Source organism: Myodes glareolus, chromosome 13, assembly GCF_982192425.1.
Source record: "Myodes glareolus chromosome 13, mMyoGla1.1, whole genome shotgun sequence".
Lineage (NCBI taxonomy): Eukaryota > Metazoa > Chordata > Mammalia > Rodentia > Cricetidae > Myodes > Myodes glareolus.
The window spans coordinates 29,908,390-29,932,976 of record NC_142038.1 but is presented as its reverse complement, the minus strand read 5'-3'; the positions used below and the strand labels follow the sequence as shown (position 1 = coordinate 29,932,976).

At 45.3% G+C, this 24,587-nt stretch overlaps 1 protein-coding gene across 1 annotated transcript in view; it reads right to left on the bottom strand.

Annotated features, from left to right (window-relative positions):
* The window catches only part of Fbn2 (fibrillin 2), a 203,007-nt gene extending 182,762 nt beyond the window's left edge, over positions 1–20,245 (bottom strand). Inside the window, exons 1-5 of the mRNA XM_087896051.1 lie at positions 19,347–20,245; positions 18,411–18,493; positions 13,800–13,898; positions 10,802–10,897; positions 155–250 (exon numbers count right to left, since the gene is read on the bottom strand). Coding sequence (XP_087752177.1) covers positions 155–250; positions 10,802–10,897; positions 13,800–13,898; positions 18,411–18,493; positions 19,347–19,591 — 619 coding nt within the window. The 5' untranslated portion in view covers positions 19,592–20,245. The remainder of the gene's footprint in view (positions 1–154; positions 251–10,801; positions 10,898–13,799; positions 13,899–18,410; positions 18,494–19,346) is intronic.
* Between the last annotated feature and the right edge of the window lie 4,342 nt (positions 20,246–24,587).

Genomic DNA, 24,587 nt, shown 5'->3' with positions numbered 1-24,587 from the left:
CGGTGCTAAATTTTACCATTCTAACTACAGGTGCCTAAAAATATATTTCATCAAAACAATTCCCATAGAACAGCAAAAACACATTCAGACATAGTTATAACATTACAGAATGAACGTTGAAAACATTGGTTCCCCAGTCTCTTCTCCCTCTTACCTCTCTCGCACTGTGGCCCCGTGAATCCATAAACACAAGCACAGCGGTTGGGTCCAATGCAACGCCCACCGTTCTGGCATCCGTTTTCACAGACAGCTGCACACAAAACATCAAGAAACAGTTCATTAACCACCACGTCGCCAAACACAGCAGGATCCTGCAGGGATGCAGCCAAGAAAACATCTTATATCCAGTTGTTTCTCTAAAACGTGAGTGCACGAATCTGATCGGTCACTAAGTCAGAGATGCTACAACGATTCATAGATCTCATTATTAATAAAGTTTATTGTAAGTCCTTTTTCTTTATCAGATTCATGAGGATTAATAGGTCTGATGCTCACAAGAGGCAGACAATCACTATTCCATATTCTATTACCTTTTCTTCCGGGACATAAGAGGCAAAACATATTAACGTGCCCTCCAAGCGATGTATGTATCAAAAATAAGAAGCTCAAAAAGAAGACAGAAATAGGCCGAAGGTGCAGCCACTTGGCTCTTTCTTCACCCATCATCACGGTCCAGTGATTGCCGCTCTGCTGATCATAGCAAGAGGGGACACACTTGAAAAGAGAGGATTTTCTCCATCTTAAAGCATCACCGTGTCAATGACCTCAGGGTTACATATTGGAGTCACACTTTGGTGCTATATGCCATACGACCTCAGGGTTAGTTGCTACAGTCTCATTTTACTCCAAGGCATGATGCTGTATGGCTCTGGAGAAGAGTCACTTCTGCTTCCTTACCCATCACACCTTATATTTCCAGGTAGCACTTCTGAAATGCCATTGCCTTGAAATATGGGGCAGGCAAAGAAGTTAGAGGAGAAAATACAAAGGACAGGAAAAGGGGAATGGAGGCTGTGAGGGCTGCGAGGTAGATGGGGGTGGGCAGACATGTCAATGAGAATGAGAACTTCCCAGAGATCTCTAAGGAGCATGTGAGTCTTGGAATCAGTTGCCGGAATTCAAAGGCTCAATTGTAAACAATTACTAGATTTGAATTTCCCAACTGACCAACACATATTTTGCAGACGGATAACTCTAATTGAATGTGATTAATGAAAATGTAAGGAATCTTCTTTAAATGTTATCTAGCGGAAGGACATTGGAATGAAAACCACTTTCCCAGACACGTCCAGTTACTATACCAGTCTTTGGAAAAGACACAGACGGGTTGGGATGATGGGTCAGCCAGGAATGTACTTGCACGCAAGTACGAAGGCCTGAGTTTAGACTTCAGTATTCATATGAAAAGTTTGGCGCCCCCATAATCCTAGCACTGGGGAGATGGAGACAGACAGATTCCTGGAGCTCCCGGCCAGCCAGCCTACCTGAATGGTAGCTCCAGCGAGACATCCCACCTCAAAAGAAAATAAATGAAATGAACTACTGAGAAAGGCATCCGACCATCTCTGCCCTCCAGATGTACGTATATCTGCAACACTCCCCTGATAGACTGCAGAGAGGATCTGCCTGCCCCGACTGGGATCTATGAGCAGAAGGAGGCTGCCTCTCTGAGGTTTCCAAACCCAGACAGGTGGACGGTGTCATGAAGGTTCAGCTTCTCCTGCAGAGATGGGCCACTTATTGTGTAACCCTAACCTGTCTGTGCTAGGCTAACAAGCCCTTTCTTCTTCACAATACGTTTGGCGGTTCAGAAAGTAGAATTATTGTTCATAAACTATTTATGGGAACATATGCCATCGATGAACACCAGTTTTAAAATGAGTTAGCAAACAGTTCTGACATTTCCGATTTCTGATTCCTAACACTGTGGGTATGGATATGGATCCATGACCAGAAAGGCAAGGACCCACCATATTGCCAGTCATTTGCTGCCGCTTCTGCTGATCACATAAGAGGAACAGTTAGCTGGCTTTAGGATCCTCCCTCCAAGCCCTGTGGTTACTGAAGCAACCCTGCCCTGTACCAGACCCTCCCAGCATCTTTTCTACAACTTTGCCAGGCAGAGCGGTGTAGTGAGCAATGAGTCCTGTCCTCCATCTCCGTGTTCCAACCTCTTTGGTCCTCAGCATGCCTGCTCATAACAACTGGCAGTTCCCTGCCCAAAGTATTGTGAGAATTAAGTAGACATGCATGAAAACTCAAAGGCTTTTTTATACTGTTAGAGTTGTTGGAGGGGCGGGGGACTGCTTGTTTGTTTTGAGATAGGGTATCTTTCTGTAGTCCTGGCTAGTCTCCAACTCACAGAGATCTGTCTGCCTCTTCACCCAAGTGTGGGAATTATAAGCATATGTACTACACACAGCTTCTTTACTCTTTGTTTTTGGTTTTTTGAGACAAGGTTTCTCTGTGTAACTTCCCTGGATGCCCTGGGACTCAATTTTTAGATCATGCTGGCCTCGAACTCACAGAGATCTGCCTACCTCTGCCTGAGTGCTGGGATGAAAGGTGTGCACCACCACCCAGCTCTCTTCTATACTCTTAACTGCCGTCTTTTTAAATTTTGGATGAAATATACATGAAATAGGAGACTTGTTTTCCAACATCCAAAGATTATACTAAAGAGCAGCAACAAAGGCAACAAATAGGAAGCAGAGGGTACAAATGGTGTATAAGCACTCAAAACATGAAAGAGGGTAATTGTATCCTTTTGAGTGAAGCATAATTTTATAAATTAATATTTTTGTAATAAAATTAATGAAAATAGTATTTTACAGTTGAATGACAGCTGGAAAGACACTTGAATACATCCAAATTTCTACCCTGGAAGGAATATTGGCCACCCGGTAAAAAGAAAAGGCTTCCGTATAGCAGGGGAGCAAATGAAGTGGAAGGAGAGGCTACATAGGAGTGGAAGTTGCTGCCAACAACATCTGCCTTGAGCACACTATTGACATCAGCAGAAGGACAGAGCATGCTCATTTGCTGGAGGAGCTCAGGTACTTAAAGAGCACGTCACGTCAGACATGTCCCGAGCACCTACTCTGTGCTAGGCCACATGGCAGGCACACGTTTTCCTGAGAGAGCCACCCGTATCACTCCACAGAGAACTAGTGTTCGGGCCCAAGTTGAGTGTGAAATTGTGACTGTGACTTCTACTCAGGCATATCAGAGAAAAATAACAGTACCAACCATGTTGAAATGTTTAAAATAAATTTATACAATTTATAATTTGTATAATAAATACAATAAGAAATAAATTAATATTTATTAATAAATAAATAAGAAATATTTATTTCTTATTATTATTATTCTCTTAAAATAAATAAGAGAAATAAATAAGCTGCCCTGGCATGGGACAACATAAAACTGTACTGTGACTTTTTCTCCACCTTATCAGGTCCCTTCTCCGCCATCTCCTATCCAGTCTTTCTTTCCAAATTTTCATAGTCTTCCTCCCCTTATCTATCTCAAAATGGCGAGGTTACCCAGGGTTCTGACTTCGTCTATTCTTTTGTCTATAATATTCTAACGGTCACCTATACCTATGATTAAAATATTATATAACTAAAACTTCAATCGATATTCATCCCAATTATGGCTCTGCTTTGACCTCTGTCTCTAGTTCTGTGTTCACAGGCAAATCCACTTGGAAGCCCAAGGGACCTCCGGACATAACATGACTATCCATCTCCAGAATCTCTTTCTATCTGGTCCCCTTGCAGCAGGTTCTACTGAAGGAATGGTATTATCAGCCAGGGTCCACTGAAAGCCCTTGATCTGTCATTTGGGGCCTTTGCTTTTTCTTCTTTCCTTTCCTTTTTTCTTTTCGTTTCAACCTATCACACCAGGTCCACAAATGACTTCCAAAACACAAGTGTGGCCTGTGTTCTCCTCACTTCTTTAGCTCCTCTGCTTCCTTCTTGTCCCCTCACAAGCAGTCTCATTATGGCATCCCTGGTGACTCTGTAAAACAATGTTAATCGGATCACATCACTTGATGTGCTGGCTAGTTCCCTGTCATCTTGACACAAGCTATAGCCATCTGAGAGGAGGAAACTTCAATTGAGAAAACGTCTTCATAAGATCTGACTGTAGGGCATTGTTTTTAGTTTGTGACTGACGGGGTAGGTGCCAGTCCATTGTGGGTGGTGTCTGGGCTAGTAGTCCTGGGTTCTATACAAAAGCAGGCTGGGCTAAGCCATGGGAGCAAGCCAGTAAGCATCACCCCTCCATGGCTTCGAAATCAGCTCCTGCCTCCAGGTTTCATCTCTGTTTGAGTTCCTTTCTCTAGCCAAAAAATCCTTTCCTTCCCAAGTTGGTTACAGTGTCCCATCACAGCAGCAAAAATCCTAGCTAAGATTCTTACCTACCAAATGCATTTGTTTCTCAGTATGTTTGGGAGATAGCACAGCTTTCTTCCCTTGGCCTACAAAGCCAAACTTTTCTCTCCAGATCTTTCTGTTTCCTGTCATTGTTCTTCATCTCCACTTTATACGGGGAACAGAGGTGTACTGCCTTCCCTGTCCATGGGGTCTGTCTTCTGCCACAGCATCTCTGAACTTGCTTTTCCTTGTGTCCAGAACATTTACCCCCAGGATCAAAAGCACAGTCTTCAACCTGTGTGCAAATGTGCACTCCCTCACCCTGTTTTCTCTCATGCTAGACGTTCTCATTACCTATATCTGCATTAGATTATATACTACTCCAACTTGGGTAGGAAAATTGGCTTACAGTTCTTCATCCTTACAGTAAGGATGTGTAGTTGAGCAATAGTTAGGGCAGAAAACTAGAGGTAGGGACTGGAACAGAGACCATTGAGGGACACTGCTTACTGGCTTGCTCAACCTGCTTCCTTCCTTCCTTCCTTCCTTTCTTCCTTCCTTTATTCCTTCCTTCCTTTCTCTCTCTCTTTTTTTGTTTCTTTGTTTTGTTTTTTTGTTTTTTTTTTTTTTGAGACAGGATTTCTCAGGAGTCAGTCCTGGAACTCACTCTGTAGAACAGGTTGGTCTTGAACTCACAAAGATCTGCCTGCCTCTGCCTCCCAAGTGCCGGGATTAAAGACATGTGCCACCACTGCCCAGCATTCAGCCTGCTTTTTTATACAACATAGGACCATCTACCCCAAGGGTGGTACTTCCCACAGTGAGTTAGGCCCTTCCCTATTAACCACCAATCAAAATTGCCCCACAGACTTGCCAACAGGCCAATCTGATGGAGGCAATTTCTCAGTTGAGGTTCCCTCTTCCCTGATGAGTCCAACTGAAGTTAACAAGGAACTAACTGGCCCAGATTGTCACCTTTCCATTCACCTGCCAGTCCCCATCCCTACAGGTACAGCGTCACTGCACCATGCAAAGGGAAGAACACACAGTGATATTGTTCGGAACAATGCAGGAATGCTTCCTAAGGAAAACTGCACATATTTGGGGAGATGCTGTAAGGCAGTTTAAATGTTTCCAACGTCTTCATGTTACCAAACATCACATTTCAAGCGATTTTCTGGATTCAAAAGTTGATCATCAACATCTCCTTCTTCACTCTCAACAATGTAACACCCTTTCCATAGGACAACTTAGGAGAAAATGTCCCCTTAAAACATTCCTGCCACTGCTGTTTCATAGCTGCTACCTTCACCTCTATATTTGCTAACTACAGGCTTGCACCATATGTTCTATTGCCCCTGTGATAAAATCACAGACAGAAAGACTCCCTTGTATGAGACACTCAGGAAAGAACTGTCCACATGTGCCCTGATTGGAACTCAATGTCTTTCATATTCCTCTGCTGTGGGACAATGGCCTGTACCCTGTCACTTATATTTATAATAAAATGCTGATTGGCTAGTAGCCAAGCAGGAAGTAGAGGCGGGGCAATGAGAGTGCTTGGAAGAGAGTTGCAACCAGCTGCAGAGGAAGCAAGATGTGACTGCCTCACGGAAAAAGGTACTGAGTCATGTGGCTAACTCAGACAAGAATTATGGACTAATCTAAGTTATAAGAGTTAGTAAATAATAAGCCTGAGCTAATGGGCCAATCAGTTTATAACTAACATAGACCTCTGTGTGATTCTTTGGGACTTAATGGCCGCAGGACCGACTTGGCGGGACAGAAAACCTTGGTCAATGTTTCTCTGACCAGAGGGCATGGGTTGACAGGGGTCCAGACGGAGATCAGAGCATTCTTCCATAAGAGAAGGAACTTTCCATTCCACAACTGTCGCTTTGTGTGTTAGAAACAGGCAAGAGACCTTCCAACTATTCAATACAACCCCGGTATAGCTAGTTAGTGAACCCAGGCTGAAAATGATTATGGCAAGGACAGACCTATGGTTCCAAAGAAAATGTCATAGTCTCCCTTACAGAACAGAAGATTGAATTGGGAAAAGTACCTGTGTCCTTTCTCTGGTCACTGATATGTTAAAACAGTCACCACTGGGCAACAAAAGACGAAAGAAAATATAATGGAACATCTTCCAGATGTCCCCCTTTGTTTTGTCCTGAGCAACTATGAGAAAAGGAATTACTTCTTGGAGAATTCAGTCCTTTACCTATGTGGGCATGAGTGCCTTCCTCATTAGCGACCATGAAGAAGGCAGGCAGTGCCTGTTCACATTAGTTATGTTTACTGAAATGATGTCACTCTCTGTGACCTTAATCTCATCTATCCTGGGTAGGAGGCACCATTAAAATATCTCTGGAATGAACATTCATGTTAACCCTTTTTCTTTTTTCTCTCAACTTTATAATCTGTACGTAGGCATGAAAATCACTCAGAGAAGGTGATTTACCACACGCACCCATATCTAGAGAATACAAGAGGCTCTTTTTCCTCCTACGCTTTATGCCACATCTGGAAAGTGGTAACAGAGCAGGGTGCAATGAAACAGGAAAGGAAGCAGGTGCAGGAGGGAGAGAATTTTCTATCTCAATTATAGAGAGAAAGAACCTTGAAAATGTCGGGCAGAAAGGCCAGGCAGGTATCAAGGCCAGTGGAGGCCTCATCTCCAGTCCCCTAGCCAATCAGGCATTGCCTTTTCTACCTCTGCTCTAGCTGCTACAGGTGGAAGTCTGTCTAGCATCTGGGCCCGGCCTCTGCCAGTTCACATGAGCTTACCATGTCTAGCTATGATAGCTATGGAGGCACATGGCTGGGGAAGCTCTTACATTCAATGTATCTCCTCTGGGAGGTGACTGCCACGGTGCTGGGGACGGACCCTAGGGCTCTGCGTGTGTTTAAATGAGCCTTCAACCTCTGAACTCACTTACAGCTCCACAACCAGTGTGCCCACTCCCCCATCAGCTTGGGGCCCTCTTCTACAAGGCTAGCAGAGAGATTTGCACAATAGGGACATGGAGATCCTGGGCTGAAGAAATGGTGTACAGGTGGAGGGGGCATTTGCAAGATTGAGGCTGTCATCTCTCAGAGAAGCTTTGTACACGGAGATAGAACATCCCCCTTAGGTCACCCAGAGCCTCTGCTTCAGTTTCAGGCATGTCCCACCTCACCTTACAGCAGGCTGGATGTCACTGTGACCTTTTACATTGGAAAACTCTGATGTTACTTCAAAATCTGCCTACCTGCTGGGATGGTTCAAGGATAGACCTGAGCAAGTCTTCCGTTTCCCCTAAGGTGAGTACCCTTAGTAATTCACAGCACAGGGACCCAAAGGCTGGGCATGGGATAAAAAGAAATTGAACACAGTGACTTTCTCTGTGGGTCTTTTTCAAGCACATGGAGTGGAGAATCCACTCCATCTTTCCTCCCCAGGAAGATAATTGTTTCCTTGGGATCTGGCTTGCCCTGTCTCTTACCTTAGGAGTGATAGCATAAGCCTCTACATTTTCCAGGGAAAACTCTCTGTCTAGCTATAAGATATAAAACCACTCTGCTGCGATGGCATCTAATCCCCTACTCTCCTTACTCTAATGTTAGCCTTCATCATAATTGACCTTACTAGTCAAGAATGGGGTGTTCCCTCTCAGAAGAGGCTTTCAGAGTGCAAGTTCTGAGCCTTTCCCTGTGGCTTTTGATCTTGTACGCAACCTTGAGTTCAGGTCTTCTCCTGTCCAGGATGAGAGGTTACCAGGTGTCATGGACCATCTAGGGGTCTGCTCATTTCCTAGGATGGATAAAGAATACAACATACAAGAGGGGAGACTGACAAAACCGTCCTTCTGGATGGAAGGGGCTGTAAGACTGGGAGTCTACCAAACAGACTCTGTGCTGGGTGTTTAGAACCCAGGAATCCTGGTTCATTCCTTTCTCTTCATTGGTTCTGTCTAGATAATGGCCCCATGCAGGTTCCGCTTGCAGTGTCTTCTGGGAAGAAGAAGCCATAGTCACAGGGACCTGGCTTTCCCATTTATCTTCTCATCTACTCTCTAATTCTCTCTTAGAACACAAACCCTTCCATTTACGTATTGTCTGTAATCATCTTTGCACAGTGGCAGAGTTCAGAGTGCAGTGCTTGCCACAAAGAAAGCAAACATTAAAAGATGTATTATCTAATCTGTGAGTTGGTCCATTCCTGCCTTTACCGGCATATTTTGGTTTAAACTTATTTATTCTCTTGAGATTGTCTTGCACCTTTATAGCCTTGTTTGGGAAGCTCCACTTCCACCTAGAAGGTAATACTAAAAATACCAAGGACAACCACTCTGCACCACTGCTCCAAACCTATCAGAGTGGGCTTAATTCAGAAAGAGAAAGAAAATGCCAAACGTGGGCAAGTTAAGCTGAGCCCTTCTGCTTCCCTGTCAGGAATAACTCGTGCACCTGTACTGGAAAATAGGACGGCTCTCCCACAAACACTCAAGACAACAGAGGTTCCCTGTGTTGCCCAAATCCATTTCTGGGTATTTATCCCAAAGGATGCGAACAAGGACTCAAATAGCTCTCTGTAAAGATGATGTTGGCAACAACAGTACTCACAATAGCCTAAAGATGAATTCACATAAATGTTCATTAAAGCAGTTTCTCTCTCTGTCCCTGTCTCTCTCTGTCTCTGTCTCTCTCTGTCCCTGTCTCTCTCTGTGTCTCTCTGTCTCTGTCTCTCTCTGTGTCTCTCTGTCTCTGTCTCTGTCTCTGTCTCTCTCTCTCTCTCTCTCTCTCTCTCTCTCTCTCACACACACACACACACACACACACAGACACACACAGGAGACGGATAGAAAGGATTCCTGACAGTAATGTAATCTGTTAGAGGAAGGTATTCTGGTGCATTCTACAGCCTGGATAGAGCAGAAGATTTTTAAGCTAAGTGAACTGAAAAGGACCGGTGAAGAAAGGACAAATACTGTGCTGACAAGTCCTTACTATTACACTTGTAGGAAGTACCTAGAGCAACCCAAAGCATAAAGACAGAATGGCAGAGCTTGGTGTGAGAAGGAAATGTGGACAATGACCTTACGGGTCTAGAACTCCAGTCTTACAGCACAGACATCTCAATGATGAGGACGCGGTGTCTGCCCTGGAACGTGAATGGACTAATGCCACCGAACGGTGACTTAGCATGTCCAAGATGATAAATGCTATGTTATACATGTTCATCACACTCGAGAAACATTTTAAACTGCAACAAAAATAAATAATCTGATCAAAAGCAGATACCCATGTACACTTAACGTTGGTTCTTTTTGCTGAAAATAAACCGGCAGCTCTTAGGGAAGCCCTGAAGTCTAGGCTCACATAAAACGTGAATGAAGGGACATGAATCATCTTTCTCTATGTGATTCAACCTTCTCTAACACTGTGTTCTTCATATGAACTTAAAATTATACTCTTTATGGCGGGGCCAGCCTGGCCTATACATCTCAGCTACTGGGGAGGTGAAGTTGGGGAATCACGAGTTTTAGGCCAGCTCAGGCCAGATGGTGAGTTCACAGACAGCTTGGGTAATTAAGTGAGATCCTGTCTCAAATTAAAAAGAGGGCCGGGGCTCCATCTTGGCTACAGGAAACTTGCCAGTCATGCACGAAGCCTCAGACTCATGCTTGGTATTGCAAACTAAACTAACCCAGGAAACAAATCAGTGTAAGATCTAATGAAAGTGTCACAAGTTGGTGAACATTAACCAAATATATTCCCCAGGGAGGTGTCACAACACAGGACCCAAAATCTTCAAACAGGATTTTCTTTATCATTGTGTGACTCTCGCCAGTAAACATAGCTTTATTTACTGGCCTGTAGGTATAGATAGCACGGTGCCCATCCGGCAGATGCACCATCTTGACTGCAATCTCCAGGACCGCGAGTGGGTAAGTGCTTTGCTAAAGCCTCTTTCTTCGTAGTGTTATCTGAACTTTTCAAGTCTTCATACAGTCCTGTCTTCTGGTATTAAATGCATTTGAACAAGGTAATTTGTGAAACTGGCTCTCATGAGTTAATTTTGGCAATTCTTAAAGGTTATATTATGTGGTGAGGGGGATGAAGGGAGCTGTGGAGTTTTCCAGTAACCTTTATAGGAACACACCTATGTTCTCTGGCGTCAATACTCATGACAAATGTCAAACCTGCTATCATACCACTGGTGCTCAACATCAATATTACAAAGCAGAAAAATGAATTAGAAAAATTTCTTCAGGTTAAATTTATGACAATGACTTATAAACTATAACTTACTATATAAAACTATCTCTTCCAATGACTATCCATGAGCTTTGCAAGAACTTACATTCTGACTAAAAGAAAATGGACACTCAATCACATTGTTTACAACAAAAGCTATGGCTAAGGTTTCTTACGTTGTCCACAGTAAGTCCCGATGTATCCTTTCTGACACTGGCAGTGGTCCTCAGCACAGGTCCCGCCATTCATGCACCTCACACTACACTGCTGGACTGTGAAGAAGACAAAAAAATTCAGACGCCAGTCACCAAATTATATTCACAGGCTTATCTATAAACTACAGGTCCAACCTGAGGGCAAATATATTCTGTGTGTTCTACTGGCACAAACGTTATAATCCAGCAAATGTTTATTGCCACTAAGTTCACACATATGGATATACCTGTTACCACATGTGACTTAGTATATTTTTTAAACAGACTACAATTCCAGTGTCAAAATAAATCCCTAGATGGTGTTAGTGGCATAGTTTGGAGTATGGGAGACACTCATATTCACTTAGACAGCAGGGTCTATGTGCCTGCTGTCATGAGGGATTTGGGGGGCAGTCCTCATGAAACCTTGGAGACAGAAAAAAGTCTGCTTCAAATACATCAAGGTAATTATAAATAATGAACTTATAATTACATAATTTATAAACTATATGGAGAAAAACAGTAAAAAGGAGAATGGTCTAGATTCAGTAGGAACTTAGATACAGCAAGCATAAAAAAATCACTCTGATGTGACATTTGGACTTAAATTGGAAAAATGAGAATCAACCAGGCATGGACAGTAACAAGAACCAGTTTCAGAAAGTTCAGAACCCAATGATCTAAAGACCTTGGGATGCAGAAGGTGTAGAAAGTGTCTTGGGAAGGCAGAGAAGGCCAACCAGATAAGATGGGGTTCCGTTCCCACCGAAGGATTAAGTACATCTGAACTGCAGATGGAAGGAAGGATTTCAATAGAAGTGAGGAGACTCGGTTGTAAAAGACGGACTGCAGTGTCAAAAGGGGATTGAAAGATCTCAGGTAGACGGGAGTCTGGGGAAAGATGAGTGCGGCTTGAACCACATGGCAAGAAAAAGATGGAGTTGAAATCTATTGTCCAGCAGAACCCACATATTTAAAGAGTTACACAGAAAAAGAAAATGCTCAGTTGTCTAAGCCCTGGGTGGGTAACACTGCCACCCACTGAGACAGAAGCAGCCGTAGACACATAGACTGTGGTCAGCGATGAACTAAGAATTTCACTTTGGAGGTGAGCTGTAGCTGAGGAATCGACACCCAGGTTAACTTCTGGCTTCCAAATGAGGGGGCACACGCACACATGGACACATGCATGCACACAGGCACACATGTGCAAGAAAGCATTTCAGGCATTTAGTGATACATGGTGCTAAAAGCTTTTTCAAGTTCAAGCAGGATGAAGGTTGGAAGGGTTAGAGAAGTTCCTGATGGGAAGAAATTAGATATTCTCTAAAGGCCAAATGAATGTGTGGATGTCGGACTGAACCAGGTTTCAGGCAAGAATTCCCTCTTCAGGCCTGGTAATTAAGAAGAAGCATTGCTTCTGTTTTTGTTTTGTTCTGCTGTCAAGGATGAGTGTGAGCACATTGAGAATTAGATGATGAAGACACGGGGAAAGGTCTCTGGCCGATAATCTGGCAGGGAAATGTGCTTCTGAAGGCACTGGACATCCTTGTAGCTTGAATGATAAGCCTCAAATCCCTGGGAATACACAGACTATTAAAAACCACAAAGCCAGAGGTTTGTGTCAGCGGTTAGTCAGAAGACAAATGCATTGGTGTTCCCAGTTTGAATCTTACTCCTGAATCAGACAGGTTCTACATTACCCTTGATTAGCAAAAACCTATGAAGGGAACCATTAAAATTCAACAAAGCCATGCTCATTTTAGGGAGATTTAAAGCAAATATACAATATCACTTCTAGCTTACTCTAATGAGATCTTGAATACTTGCACGGGGGTTAATCTTGGTCTTTGGAGTCCTAACATTTTCTAGAGTCATGAAAAAAATACATTCCTCGTCTACTGTTACAGCTACCTTCAAGGAATTGTTGGGAATTTCTATGTGTAGGAAAGTGAGTTAGTACATCTAAAGTATTTGGTCAGTGTTTCAGTAGACATCTGCTGTCTTTATGATCTTCTCTCCCCATAGAAGAGTGTTTCAGTAGACATCTGCTGTCTTTATGATCTTCTCTCTCTCAAATAGAATGGGGGCTGCAGCAGCTACACAAAAAGACAACAAATGCAGGCTAGTGTTTGGGAAGACAGGGTTAGCCAGCTTTAGCTGGTAGACTCAAGTCTGTACTTCTTTAGGTAGGTGAGCTGGTTAGATTTTTTTTTTTTCGTCAATTTGACACAAACAAGAGTCATCTGGGATGAGGGAACTGTAATTGAAGAACTGGCTCGCTTAACTGACCATGGTGAAGTTCATTAGAAATTTTTTTTCTGATGAACATGGAAGGACCCAGCCCACTTCGGGCAATACTGCCTGGGCAGGTGGTCCTGGATGCTAAGAAGGTAGATGAGAAAGCCCTGTAAAAAGCCAGAAAGCAGCACTCCATCCTGAACTCTACTTCAGTCCCTGACTCCAGATTCCTGGCTTGAGTCCCTACCCTGACCTCCCTTGGTGACAGGATGTGGCCTGGGAGCTATTAGATGAAACAAACCCTTTCCTCCCCCAAGTTGCTTCTGGTCATGTTGCTTATCATGGTGATGATGTCAAGGTAGGACAGTGGGTTAGTCTGTTAATACGTTAATATGTATGTGCCTCACTTTCCTCCTCTGCAAAATAGGATCATGACAATATCAAACAGTGTGGATGAGAGCATTGAAAGAATGCAAACACCTCTCACAGAATGCTGGGCAGAGTGAAAGCCGTGGAAATTACAGCTATTACAAAGCATTACGTCATGGAATCCTAACCATCCCACCACCTGGACACATCTTCTGTTGACAATTGCCTACGCAAGGCAACAACTATGGCACAAGACCATCTTAGTTCAAAATTTAACACAGGATCCGTATCTCCTTTGAGGAGGACACTTGTCACTGGTTCCCAGGCTTACGGAAAATGCAGTGGATATAGAGAGGGAGAGGCAACATACTTGATTTTGCTCCACAGGTCGGGGATATTTGTCCACTGGAACAAGTACACATGTTGGGACGGGAACAGAATCCATCTCCACAGCTGTTCCTGCAAATGGCTGGAGAGAGCACAACACGGATGGGCTTGAGTGACAGCGTCCTCAGTCACGTTCCACAGTGAGAAAACAGCATTTTAAAGCCACGGGTCTAGAAAACCAGGGCATGCCATTATTGTCGCAAAACATCTGAGTATGAGATAAAAAATCGCCCGTTGGAGATGTGGGACTAAGTCTTACAATTTCCTTGTGATGTTAGACAAAGAAATGCAGCACTTTTAAAATTCTGTAATGCCAGTTGACGCCAGTTCTTTAACCTGATTATCAATACAAGCTGCTTTTTCTATTCAAAACCGGAAACTTTTGAGTTCAGGATTCACCAAGGGATCTTGATCCTAGGGAGCTGGCAGTAGTGGTGACACCTGGAGAGACTGAGCATCTTGGAAAACAGAGCCCACTGTTTAAGAATGTGAAATTGGTAGAGACAGAGACCCGGGCCCTAACGAGTTGGCCAAACGTCTGGCTCCCTGCACATTCCATCCCAGCCGACTTCTGCCCTACCTAGTCATCAATCTCTATCCCCTTTCATGACTCCTCTCCTTCCTCCAGTCTTGCTTCTGCCATACCATCACAGCAACCTAGGCCACTCCCGCTGCTCCAAAGAGCCACTCTGATGAGGTGGGGGTGGTGGTGGGGACTGAAGCTCCCTATAGCTGTGACCTCCAGGGAAGCTGAGGGTCATCTAAGCCAAGTTTAGGCTCATTGACACATCACATACCACAGATATGCGAAACCCTCAGTCAAGTGCCATGAAATGGAAACTCTCTCCCGAATTTAGTCAGGAGCTGAAAGATTTATCTCTCTATCCCTAGTTGAATTCCCTTTTTGAGCATGCAGGCAGTGTGCAGATTTGATATTTCTCCGGATGCAAGAAACAAGGGAAGGGTCTGGAAATGTCCTAAAACTACATGCAAATGCTTAGAGCACTGTGCATGGGAAGCTTTCCCTGGAGAGAGGTCTCAGAGCTTTCAAAGAGACCTGGGACCCCCACGATATGGGAAACGCACTCTACAGGAGCAAACCAATTTGGTAATTGCTTTCCTTTTCTAAGATCACCTTTAGTGTCTGTATAATGTGGACGATGTCTCAACTAGTTATCCTGAAAACTCATACTGTAAAAATATTATGGTCTGAAGATAAAAAAAAACAGGCAAGAAAATGGCTTCTGCCATAGAATTAATACTTAAATATATTAGTTTCTGACCAACAGTAATTTTCTATGGCAAATGTTCATGAAATATAGTTTTATTTCAAGGGTTCTTCCTTCTAAGCAGGCACGTTAATCTAGGTTTAGATGGAGTGGTCCATTTGGTCTCAAACCAAAAGAAGGTTTGAGGGGTTGATCCTGGACATCTTCAGGCAGAAAGGTGTCTGTCCAGGCTTTGGTGTGTCCCCTCCACAGGCCAGTAGGAAGTAAGAGTGATGAACTCCTTCCTCTCTACGCTCATTGCAGTCTGCGGTCTCAGCACAACTCCTCCATTTTAACTGACATTATGAATCCTAGGAGTGTTGGAAGGAGTAGGAGAAAGGGTGTACATACTGGGAATCTGGTGACTTTAGGAGAAGCTGCATGGACTGGTACTTAACACGCGTGGCACACAAGAGGTGTGAAGTTGAATTCTCACTCTGCCAATAACCCACAGTGAGCACAGATAATACTCAAAATGTCTCTGGGTTCAGTTTTCTCATTAGAAACATAAATGAAAGGGATCCTCTTGGAGGGTTCTGACGTTATTTTCTCTTTCAGTTCGCAATTGTGATGCTAAGTCAGTCCCACTCATTGGTTCCCCAATGATCAACACACGGCTGCATACTTTCTCCATAAATAAATGCATAAGCAAACTCTTCTTCCATTATTCCGTGTTCTTGGATGATTTTTTTAAAAAAAAACTTTTTGAAAAAAGAAGGCTAGAAAGTAGGTTTGAAAACAAACATGGAAATTTGGAAGTACTTCAATGACATTTCAAGCCACAATTAAGAATAATAACAGTTGGGCATGATGTCTCAAGTCTGTAATCGCGGCACTTGACTGGTTGAGAGAAAGCCCGGGAGTTCAAGGCCAGTCTGAACAACACGGTTCCATTCCTGTGACTGGCTAGAGATCATCTCTTTCGAAATGAATAATAAAATGATCACAATGAAGAAGGGAACAAAACCAAATGCATCATCTTTTTAAAGTAATAGAGACATTTCTTCACTGTCTTCTCATGTGAAGTCTGGTAAGAGACAAACATCAAACTTTAAAGTTTGCTCAGCATGGAAACAAAGTGGAGATGTAACATGAGAAAATTAATTGTGGGTCTTCATATTATTATCATTATTTTACAAATTGCCTCAGAATTTATCTTTGCTTCATGGTGAAGTAAATTAAACAAAGAAATATTTGTTACCAAGAAATCTGGGGCTTACAAATTCCCGGTTTTCAGTTTACTATGGTTTTAATTAATTTCCATATTTCTCCACGTATGACCATTTTAAGATGCAAAAACAACAGACTTACTGAATTTAATTCCTAAAGGAGGTGAGGCTCATGCAAAGGGGATGGTATCACTGCAGGAGTGCTTTCTGTTAATTTTGTGCACAAGTTTTAATCCCAAGCTATGAATTATTTTCCTATGATGCTAATAATAAATATTGCTTAGATATACTAGACATAAATGTCATCAACATTTATTGGAGATATGAAGATACCGCCAGTGTTTGCCTAATGTACATATCTCATTAGCACCCGGTTATTTCTAATAGAAGAAATGTAGGTGACAATCCTCACTGTGAAGTGTTAGAGGCTGACCTTCTAAAGAATGGAATGACATGAAGACAGTCAAAGACCCAAGGTGTTTAAAAGTGGACGCTCACTGGGCCATGCGTAAATTACAACTGCAACCATGCAGGGAGGGGAGGCTTTGCTCCCTGCAGTCCCCATTCCTTACTGATCCAATAAAACCTGACTCTACAGATTTGCAACCCGTACCATAAACCTATCCCTTCTCCTCGGCTGCTCTCCAACTCAATAATGGCAGTCACATTCACTACAGTTAGTGAGTCAGACTTTCCACAGTGCCGAAGTCATTCCCAGCGAGTGTGGCAGGTGTGTGGTGAGTGACGTCAGCTGTTTCAAGACTCTGTAGATCCCGACAGTGTGAGGCAGCCCTGGTAAAGCCCCAGTGGCCGGAAAGAGTAACGCACCTTCTATGAATACTTCACACAGAACTGTCTGGAGTCCTGAGAGAAGGCAAGTGACCATCATTCTTTTTTCTCTCCCCCATCCCCATAAAACCAAAGCCCTATACATACACGGGTTTATTTAAAAATATTTATGAATCAATCATTTAAAAGAACACAGTAGCTGTTTCTTATTTTTGTTTCATTTCTAGAAGTTGTGGGGTATTTGGATAGAAGAAAAAGAGAGAACTAATCTTTACAATAAAACTTTAGATTTCTGCCCTTTGAAAGGACAGTACAGAAATAACATTTAGGTTCTGTCTCAAACCCACAAACCCAATAAATACAGAGCTGGAGATGCCACTGTGCCCACACTACCCCTTGGCTAGGTTAGCTTACCCTTTTTCTGTTGACAGTGGCATAATTATCTTTCCCTTGGGGAATACCAAGGTCAGTTTAAAGTCAAGACAGGCTGTAAATGCATGTGCTGTCTGTGACTTGGCTGTCCTCCAGAGTGGACAATGTGGCTGGGCTACACAAACACACCGGGAAAGGCCGATCACACTTCACCCCACAAGCCCGTGAAATGAGAACCCCCTGAGTCCTTAATCATAACACCAGAAACTAATGAGCTTAGAACTCGGAGACCGGCATTTATACTCTGGAAGCTGAAAATAATTCATGTGAACCTTTAAGTTCTGGTACACAGACATAAAAGTCACATTGGAGAAAACACACTGTCCACTGTAAGATTTGGCATGTGGAAACTTTAAATTTAACTGTCTCCTAGCCATTAAAGGAGTCTAACAACTTACATGAATTCTCTTGAAAAACAAAACAGCAACCACAAAAATCTGTTAACTTTTGGTCAGTTCAAAAATCTGTGAGAGTACTCCTTTTAAATCTTTGCCATGTGGCTGCTGAGTGCAGCCCAGAGATGAGAAAGTAGAGTAAAGGTCTAAGATTGATCTTCTGATGGTCCAAACCTAGGAGTCCAAGAGTAACCATAGTAACACTGTGGTCGTATCTGGAATTTATAGGAAAGGTGATGCTGAGTCATCCAGGGTGTTGCTCTGACACAAAGCCCCCCCGCCCCCGTTTGTATCAATACACATAAATGATAATAAAAAATCTAAGCATTCTAAAACCTTTATCAATGTCTTCCTCCTGAGTTTCCATTAGTGAAGTTTTTCATCTGATGCGGCTTCCTCCCCACCACTGAGCTCCCTTTACCATGGTTGTGTGACCAATGGCTTTGTATGGGCAACTGAGTGTTTAAACAGTGTGCACAGGGTCAGCCCTGAAACAGAGCTGAGTAAGCTGCCCAAACTGTGGGCCCTGCCAAACACTCACGGACAATGCATTGATTTCCTCCTGGGAGCGTCTTCCATCCAGGGCAGCAATAGGAGTGGAATCTAGAACCGCACACGTTGGGCCTGCATGGGGACAAACACGGCGATACCCACGTAAGGATAGGCGCAGGAACACAAAAGAAGCTCTTCCTAAGCAAAACCCAAGCCAGTAGGTATCAGGACCACGAACAAATCAAGGTTCCACTTCAAATTCTTGGGGCTTGGGAAGCAGATGTGGAAGGAAAGGGGCTAGACTTTGGAATGGGGGAGGGTCCAGAACCTCTAACTATCCCCTCTCAACTGCCCTCCCTTGCTTGGCTTTTTAAACCGGGAAAAGAAACAAGAAACACATAATTTACTATTATTCTAGAGTCCGGATGCTGAGAACAAAAGGAACACTCTGCTCAAAAATCCTTGCCCTCGTTCCCAAATCCATCCCTCCTTGCTCCACTGTGGTCTCTGGCCCCCAAGTGTCAAGGAGGGCGACTTGGAAGGCGGAGCGCTGGATCTGGCGATGATAACCAGCGACTGCTCCGCACACGTCCTCAAACAAAAGGCTCTAGAGCTGCGCCCCCGACGGTGGGGAGCAGGCAGACTCCGGGGGGCCCTGCGCAGGGCAGACCCAGGCCCGCTTTCTGCCTGACACTGGGAACCTTTCCCAGCGGCACAGACGTCGCACATGCTCTGCCATCCGCACCCAGAGGCCCGCTCCCACCGGCAGCCAGCCGAAGCCCCCTAGGGGAGGGCTTTCCGCGGAGCAATTGAGGCTTTCCGGGAGGAAAACGGGGGCTGGGGGCGCTCCTGAAGCTCTCGGGGTCTTTAAGTGTCCTAGTGGAGGGGACAGAGGCTCTACCCTCCAGCGCGACAGTCAGGGAGGGTGTGAAGTAAAAGGCAGGGAGGTCTCCCGTACAAGGCAGTCATTCTGCCGCCCACCTACCCTCGGAGTATGTCCTGCTGTCCTCGCCTGCGGACGCGGCTCGCCGCTACCGCACCCTCGTCACGGTACTCGGGCGCCGCGAAGCCGCCTTCTACTGCGGGCCGGACCTGTTGCGGGGGCGGCTGGGACCGGAGCGTCTTAGGTGGTGGAGGCTGGGGCTGACCGGTTGTGCCCTGAGCCCAGAGCGCCACGCAACCCAACCACACGAAGTAGGGCTGGAGACACGACCGCCGCCGTCTCCCCATCGCCGGCGCCAAGAGCACGCGGATCGAGGCCCGCAGAGAGGGGGCTGTCGAAGACCAAATCCGAGAGGCCCGGGGGTGGGGGAAAATCAGGGTCTGATCAGCCCTTCGTCGGCTCACGGTACTCGTTTGGGTTGCGGTGTCCTGGCGGAGTGGTGGAGCGGGATGCAGCGTCAGCTCCCGAGCGGCAGCGTGCGTGCGGGGCGCGGGCTTCTAGCGCTGGGGGCAGTGAGCCGCGGCAGCGATGCAGCCGGCAGCCCCGCGCGGTCCACGTTGCATCCCCCGGGCCACTGCCCCGAGCGACTCCAGGACCGCCAGCGGGTGGGGGCGGGAAATTACAAAAGTAACTCGAGCAGCCGCGGCATAAAGTTACAAAGAAAGCGGACCTCACAAGGGAAAAAAAAAAAAAAAAAAAAGCAGGGGGAGGGGGGTGCAGAGGCTGAGTGGATTCCCGTGCACTCCGGGCACAGATCCTGGAAAGCTGCAGAAGTCACCAAAGGAAACAGGCGAGCGAACAAAAGTCACCCCCAAAAGAAGAGGAGGGTCTCCTCGGGGCTCGTTTGGGGTCCTATGGGGCAGCTAAGCGGGGCGGGGCGGCTGCACAGCCCATCAGAGGTGCGCGGGGCCCGGGCGAACGGTTGGCGGAGGGAGGGCAGGAGGCTGGATGCCGGGGAAGATGCCGCGGAGGAGGGCGCGGCGCCGGGGTTTTAGAGGCTCGGCGGGGCGCGGGGCGGGACGGCGGGCGGTGGCTGTCAGAGGGGGCCCGGGCGCAGCGGTCCACACGTGGAGCGTAGCCTGGATGGAGGGGCTAGCAGGGCGCAGGGTGGGCGGGGACAATGTTACGGGGAGATCTCAGGCAGAGGAGTGAAGTGAGCGATGGGGGAGGGGAAAGAGGCAGGAAGGGGGGGCAGGGCAAAGGGAACGGAGGAGATTGAGATTGGGGAGAAGTGGCGGCAGGGGGTGCGGGGGGAGCTGAGCGCCTTGTCTAGGTTGGAAGCTGGAAGCGGACTTCGGATGAGGGATTGGCGAGCAGGGGTGCCAGAGGAAATGAGAGGGGGATGGGGGAGATGAGGGCGAGGAGAGAAGTGGAAAGGGGGGGGGGGGAGGGGGCCAGAGCCCGCTGGAGGGGCGAGGCAAGGCGGCCAGGCTTCCCGTCCCGCTCCTTGGCCGCTAGCTCTGTTTTGACTGCCTTACAAAGCAAGCAGACGGCGGGGGAGGGGGGCTACCAGCGACCAGGTTTGGGGAGAGACCCCGCCGCGGCCCCAGCCTTTCCTCCAGAGAGCTCCGGGGTCTCGAGGACTGGAGACAAGGGAACCTGAGAGTGCTACTGAACTTCCCCGTTGGACAGAGGTCACATGGTAGAAAATGGGACCCAGTTCTGCGGGGACCAAGACTCTGATCCGGGTGTGTGTGTGTGTTGCTGAGGGGGGCGGATTCGCAGATGGCCAGGAACAGACCTCACACTGGAGCTCAGCCTAGGTCCTGTCCATCCTGGGAATCTAAGACCTTCGGATCGCCCTGCTGCCCCCACCAGGAACACCATCAATCGTTAGAACGAATGGCCTGGACCGTTCCAGATTAAACTGCATCCACAGTACAGAAGGAATTCATATCATGGCAAGGAGACTTGGCCACGCGCTGGCGCCACAGTCGCAAGAAGTTCTTAGAGATGTGCTCAGGTGTGACCCCTGGCAGAACTCTGCCTGGGTCCTCAAATGGGAATGGTTTGTTGTTGGGACAGTTGGCTGCATAGCTGGTAAATGGGACTGGGGCGTGACTTTAGTTTTTGTTTAGGACCCTTTCTGATTAATGATTAAACCTGGCAATTGGTGCGATGAATGGTCTGTAAATATAGGGGGTCTCTCCTTCAGATTCTGGGATCTTTTGTGGCCCTGCTTTAAGGAGGTCTCTAGAAAGCCCTTGCCATCTCTTAGTCAGTGGAATAAATGGGCCAGGGGACCACACACCTCTGAAAACCAGGAATGAGCAAGCAGTTTAGGAAATGGTTCTTGGGAACAGTGTTCGGCTCATTCCAGCCCAGAAAACCTTACTTGAAAAGAAATGAGTATGCATCCTTGTTTTTCCTAAGCTGGATTGTCCAGATGTGCTATTTGACAGCCAGAAATTCTTGGAGAATTGGCACACCTCCCTCCTTTATTTCCCCAGCGTAGCTGTAGTTGGCGGACAAAGACTCTCAGGTAGTAACCCTTCTAACAGTGTCCACAGAGAGCAAGAGGGAAAAGTAGGAGTCGCAAAGTTTGGGGGAGGGGACACTGAGAGGTAGAGAAGTCATTTTTCCCCTGCATTTTGAATCAAACAAATGATGGTTTAAAGAGCTAAATAAATGACCTCATGAGTTAAAGCAGTGCTTTAATTGTAACCCTGTGACTTTTCATTTAATACTTACACGACTTTATATTTCATTGCTGCTTATTGCATTAAGCCCAAATGTTCTAAAATCGCATATGCCTTCATTCTTTCGCTCTGTGATGCCTCTTTTAGGAGCCCGCATAAAAATACCTGGAAAAATACAAAATGATGGATCCTTTAAGTTGTTCATCGCAGCACCGATATAATAGCAAAGGACTGGAAATGCAAACATTTCATCAAGGAGGAACTGGCTGTGTGCATGCTTAATTCATTTTATGGAATATCGTGCAAATATCAGAAAAATTAATTAGGAACGCTGTGTTCCTTTGAAGTGATGTTGAGCAAAGAGGGTTGGGGGGAAATCAGCATGGTGTGGATAAAAGAGGTCATTTATTGAGTCGCAAAGTAGAGTACACACTAACAGGAGCTAGGGAGGGAGGGAATAAAGAGCTGCTGTCCCACAGCTGCAGAGTTCCTATTCCAGGTCATGAAAAGGTTCTAAAAGGGGAGGGCAGTGATGGCTGCACTGTGGGTACAAGCCATCCCATGCAATCAAAATGATTAAAATGGTAAATTTATAGTACATACCATTTTGTTATAATTATTTCAAAGGGAAGATATACGGTTTCTCATTGCATGCTGCCTTTTGTCTGTGTGTTTGTGTTGGGCATTGTTTTGCATTAGAAGCCTGAGTCAAATCTAACCATAAATACTTGTCGGGTAAAGAGAATATAAGAGACAATCTAGTGGAAAGCTACAGCTACTCTAATAGTTTTGAAGCCGTCTCTATATCTTATATATTAAAAAATAATTAAAGTTTTAAAGAACTAAGAGTCAGGTAAAATAAACTGGTTACATTTACAGCATAATCACAGAGTAAGCAATTCGTCAAAAACATATTTTGGACAATAGGTCCCTAGTGAAATATACATCAAGAATGAAAGAAACATAAAGAAGTCTAAAATTTCATTCAGTGGGAATGATGTGTGAGGGGGAAAAAAAGAAAGATGGGCAAAAGTTGTGTGAGCCTGAACTCAAACCCAAAACTCATGTAAGAGGCCAGATGGGGTGGTGCACACCTGCAATTGCAACATTCTTATGTCGAGATGAATCACCCAGAAACTCCTGGGCTAGGTAGCCTAGAGAACACAGCAGCAAAACATGAGGGCAGAAAGGTGAGAACCAATTCTCAAAAGTTCTCTTTGACCCCCACCTACACTGTGTGTGTGCACATGTGTATAGCCAGGAAGCATTTATATTACTGATCTATTTTTTATTTAAATGGGTAGTTACTGGCGTATTTGGCTGCATATTTAAGTAAGATAGTTATTAATATTATCCCAACTAAAACGGTTTGGGTGATAAAAATATGATGCTTCGAGTTGGATTTGAACCACTTGGGGAAAAATGAAACAAGGACTGGGTTTTGAAAATATGGATTAGATGTAATTTTCTCTATATTCCTTGCTGAACATTCTTAAGCTAACACCCTATGGGGAAAGAGAATCAATATTCCCAGGCAGACTAAAACCGTGGGAAGAAGGCAGCTTGGAAGTGCCAACAGCACGGATTGAGGAAAACCCCTAAGAAAACCTGCCATCCTCAAGAAAAAGGATAAAAGCAGGTGGCCTCGCGGGACTAGAAGCTTTTAGACATCTACAACTAAAACAGAATCAACTGTGGTTCCCACACAGACCCCAAGAGAGGTCAGGTGGGAACCTGATGAGCACACTGTAGCACCCGAGAAGATCCTGTGGAGAGTGTGACGGCCAATCCTCCTGTGCAGTAAGGAACCAGTATTTCACCGTGTCCATGGAGAAGCTGGACTTCCCACCCTTGGTCAAGGTTCTGCAGAGAAACAAAAGCAACATTAGTATGTATGTGGATATGATCTTACTGGAGGACTGGCTTACAGAATCACAGACTGAAAGGTATCTTCTGCAAGCTGAAAATTCAGAGAACTCAACTGCTTGACTCATCCCAGAAAACAAGATGCCACAGAACCAAGGAGAGTGAAAGTTGAGTCTCCGCTTGCGGTCAGAGACTTGAGAACCTCAACGACTCCTACTACCAGACCAGAATGGAAAGTTAAAATAATCAGATGCCAGGCTATCATCTGCCACTGAGTGTGCCTGTAGGGGGTAAGGGTGGCAGGAACTTCAAGCAGTGGTCATGTCACATGTACAGTCAAGAGCAGAGAGCATTGAATTGATGCATGCCTGCTTGCATTCTCCTTTTCCTTTAGTCCAAGGTTCAGCCCATGAAACGATGCCACTCATATTCAGAGTGGGTGTTCTCACCTCAATTAACCCAATTAGAACCCTCCCCTCCCCGATATGCCCATAGGTGAACTTAATCTAGACATCTCAAATTGAGACTTCCTTCCCTGATGAACCTAGATCAGTGGTTCACAACCTGCCAGTATCAGATGTCCTGCATACCAGACCTTTACATTACGAGTCATAACAGTAGCAGAACTACAGTTATGTAGTAGCAATGAAATCATCTTGTGGTTGGGGTCATCACAATGTTAGGTACTGTATTAAAGGTTTGCAGCAGTAGAAAGGTTGAGGACCACTGATCTAGAGCATGTTAGCTTGTAGCACTAACCATCACAAGCTGGAAACAT